Source organism: Salvelinus namaycush, chromosome 40 (assembly GCF_016432855.1).
Source record: "Salvelinus namaycush isolate Seneca chromosome 40, SaNama_1.0, whole genome shotgun sequence".
NCBI lineage: Eukaryota > Metazoa > Chordata > Actinopteri > Salmoniformes > Salmonidae > Salvelinus > Salvelinus namaycush.
This window is the reverse complement of record NC_052346.1, coordinates 19,028,904-19,030,926: the sequence shown is the minus strand read 5'-3', so window position 1 is coordinate 19,030,926 and position 2,023 is coordinate 19,028,904. Positions and strand designations below refer to the sequence as shown.

The following is a 2,023-nucleotide window of genomic DNA, read 5'->3' as shown; positions in this document are numbered from 1 at the left end:
TTATACCTCAGCAAGTTTGCAATTCTAAGGGGGGTGTTCACTTATCCAAATAGGGTATTTTACTGTTTTACTTTTGAAGACAAAAATTCCCTTGGATATTGTGGGTTACACACCATAAATAAAGCTGAAAAAAGTCTAAATGTATGTTTTCATTTCAGGCTGTAAGGCAACAAAAGGTGAACATTTTGAAAGGGGGACTTTCTATACCCACTGTAGGCATCAGTTCACAGACTAATCACAATCTTACAGTTTAATCAAGTCACAAAACTATCATGCCAAAGTTGTGTACCTCTCAATAAACCAGTGACTGTGTCAAATAAACTGATCACAACATAACAATAAGCAGATGTTTAATCGCTGAGCCGTCAATTCTATAGAAAAATAAAATGGTGCTTAAATAAGGTTTACAGTTGGTGTTAATCTCTTGGAATCTCTCAAATTCAAAATAATTATCATTTGATTCCAGTTCATAGATTATCAAGCATATGATTTAGTCAATGGTATGGCAATGACTCACTGCTACCATAACATATGAAATCACTGTCAGTAGGCATTATGCAATGTTGCCCAAACAAAAAATCTTAACGTGGATAGACCATCCATACAACAAGCCATTAATACACAAGACTTAGTGCAAACAATCATTCAAACAGTAGATGGAAAATGTTTAACAATGCATATGAAACACGTCTAGTAGGTTACATTTATTTGTGGGAATTTATTTCCCCACTGTGGGAATAAATACAAACGATATCACTAGGACATCCCCCCCATTCCACTGTTCACCAATGACTTTTTATGTTATCGTCTGACACACTCAACTTTCTAGTGGTCACAGTCCACAGCCCCTTATTACAATCTCCTGATTGTACCTGTTCGTGAGGGTGTTTGCTTTCCGGGTAAGCTTGGACAGAACCGTGTGTAGTCCGGTCAAATGATAATGAAATTGTTTCTCCAAGTCATCATCATCGGATTCTATTCTGGATATGTCCAACGCGGTCACCCCCATTTTTTCTTTCCGCCTGTCGTCGGCTTGTAGGACCCCCCATTCGATGTCATTCCTGATCGATTTTAATAGCACATAGTAATTGTACATGTCCCCGTCCTGGAAATAGGTGGTTGACCCATTGCTGGCGGTCCTAATCGGTGATATCGTTTTCACCTCTTCTTCCTCGTCTAGAGGCACGTCTCTTAGCAGACTAGGAACCATCACCGTCTGATCCATGTTATTTACAGCACCAATAAATCGGTTCATTGCATTGAACAATGAATTCTTTTGATTGTACGAATCCGAAATTTGCATCATTTTTGCGAGAAACCTGACCGCGTGCAGACAATCTAGTTACCTCGCGTCACCGATGATAATGCAGTTTTACTATTCTGTCACGGTCTGAAACAAACCTTAACAAGATAACTAGTTAATGCTCTTTATCGGATTACAATTACAAATTTAGCTGCTGCAAAAGCTTACGCAGTCCGAGGAAACGTCCAGACTTCTCAAACGTCTTGCCTGCCTTGTGAGAACTGTACTACCTAACGTTACTCACTAATTGACTAACAAGTGGCTTTTTTCTAAGGGCGTTCCCGGATCTGTCTCAGTCGAATGTTTCCCCCTCAGGCCAAAGTAACAGGATGAACGACCTGAAATAAGAGACACCATACGGTTAGTTACTTCAAGTAACGTTATTTCAGTATCATTAGTTGCATAGTAGGCCTACCAAAAATTAAGAAATCCTTACACTAGCCAATAGATGCTTCCGTTCTCAACTAACTGAATTAACAGCTAGCATTAGCTAGCTAGCCATATTTGGAGAATAAATGTAGCTCAAGCAGTACAAACTCACCGTGATGTTATTGTCCCTGGTATTTTTCCGAATAACCACTTCACTTGTTAAACTTCTGTGGAAGGCATAAAGTCTTAATTTGACAGCTTGTTGTGAGCAAAGCGACCGATAGCGGCTTGCTAGCTTAATAAATCCTCAGCACCAGCAGGAGGACGGTGATATGCAGGAGTGGCGTACTT

The 2,023-nt window shown here is 39.8% G+C and overlaps 1 protein-coding gene across 1 annotated transcript; it reads right to left on the bottom strand.

Annotated features, from left to right (window-relative positions):
- Nucleotides 1-235: 235 nt before the first annotated feature.
- LOC120033450 (mid1-interacting protein 1-B-like) lies at nt 236-2,023 on the bottom strand. The gene is made up of 2 exons (XM_038979810.1): nt 1,845-2,023; nt 236-1,641 (listed from the first exon to the last, which is right to left on the bottom strand). The coding sequence occupies exon 2, from the start codon at nt 1,304-1,306 to the stop codon at nt 833-835; it is 474 nt and encodes a 157-aa protein (XP_038835738.1). The 5' UTR covers nt 1,307-1,641; nt 1,845-2,023; the 3' UTR covers nt 236-832.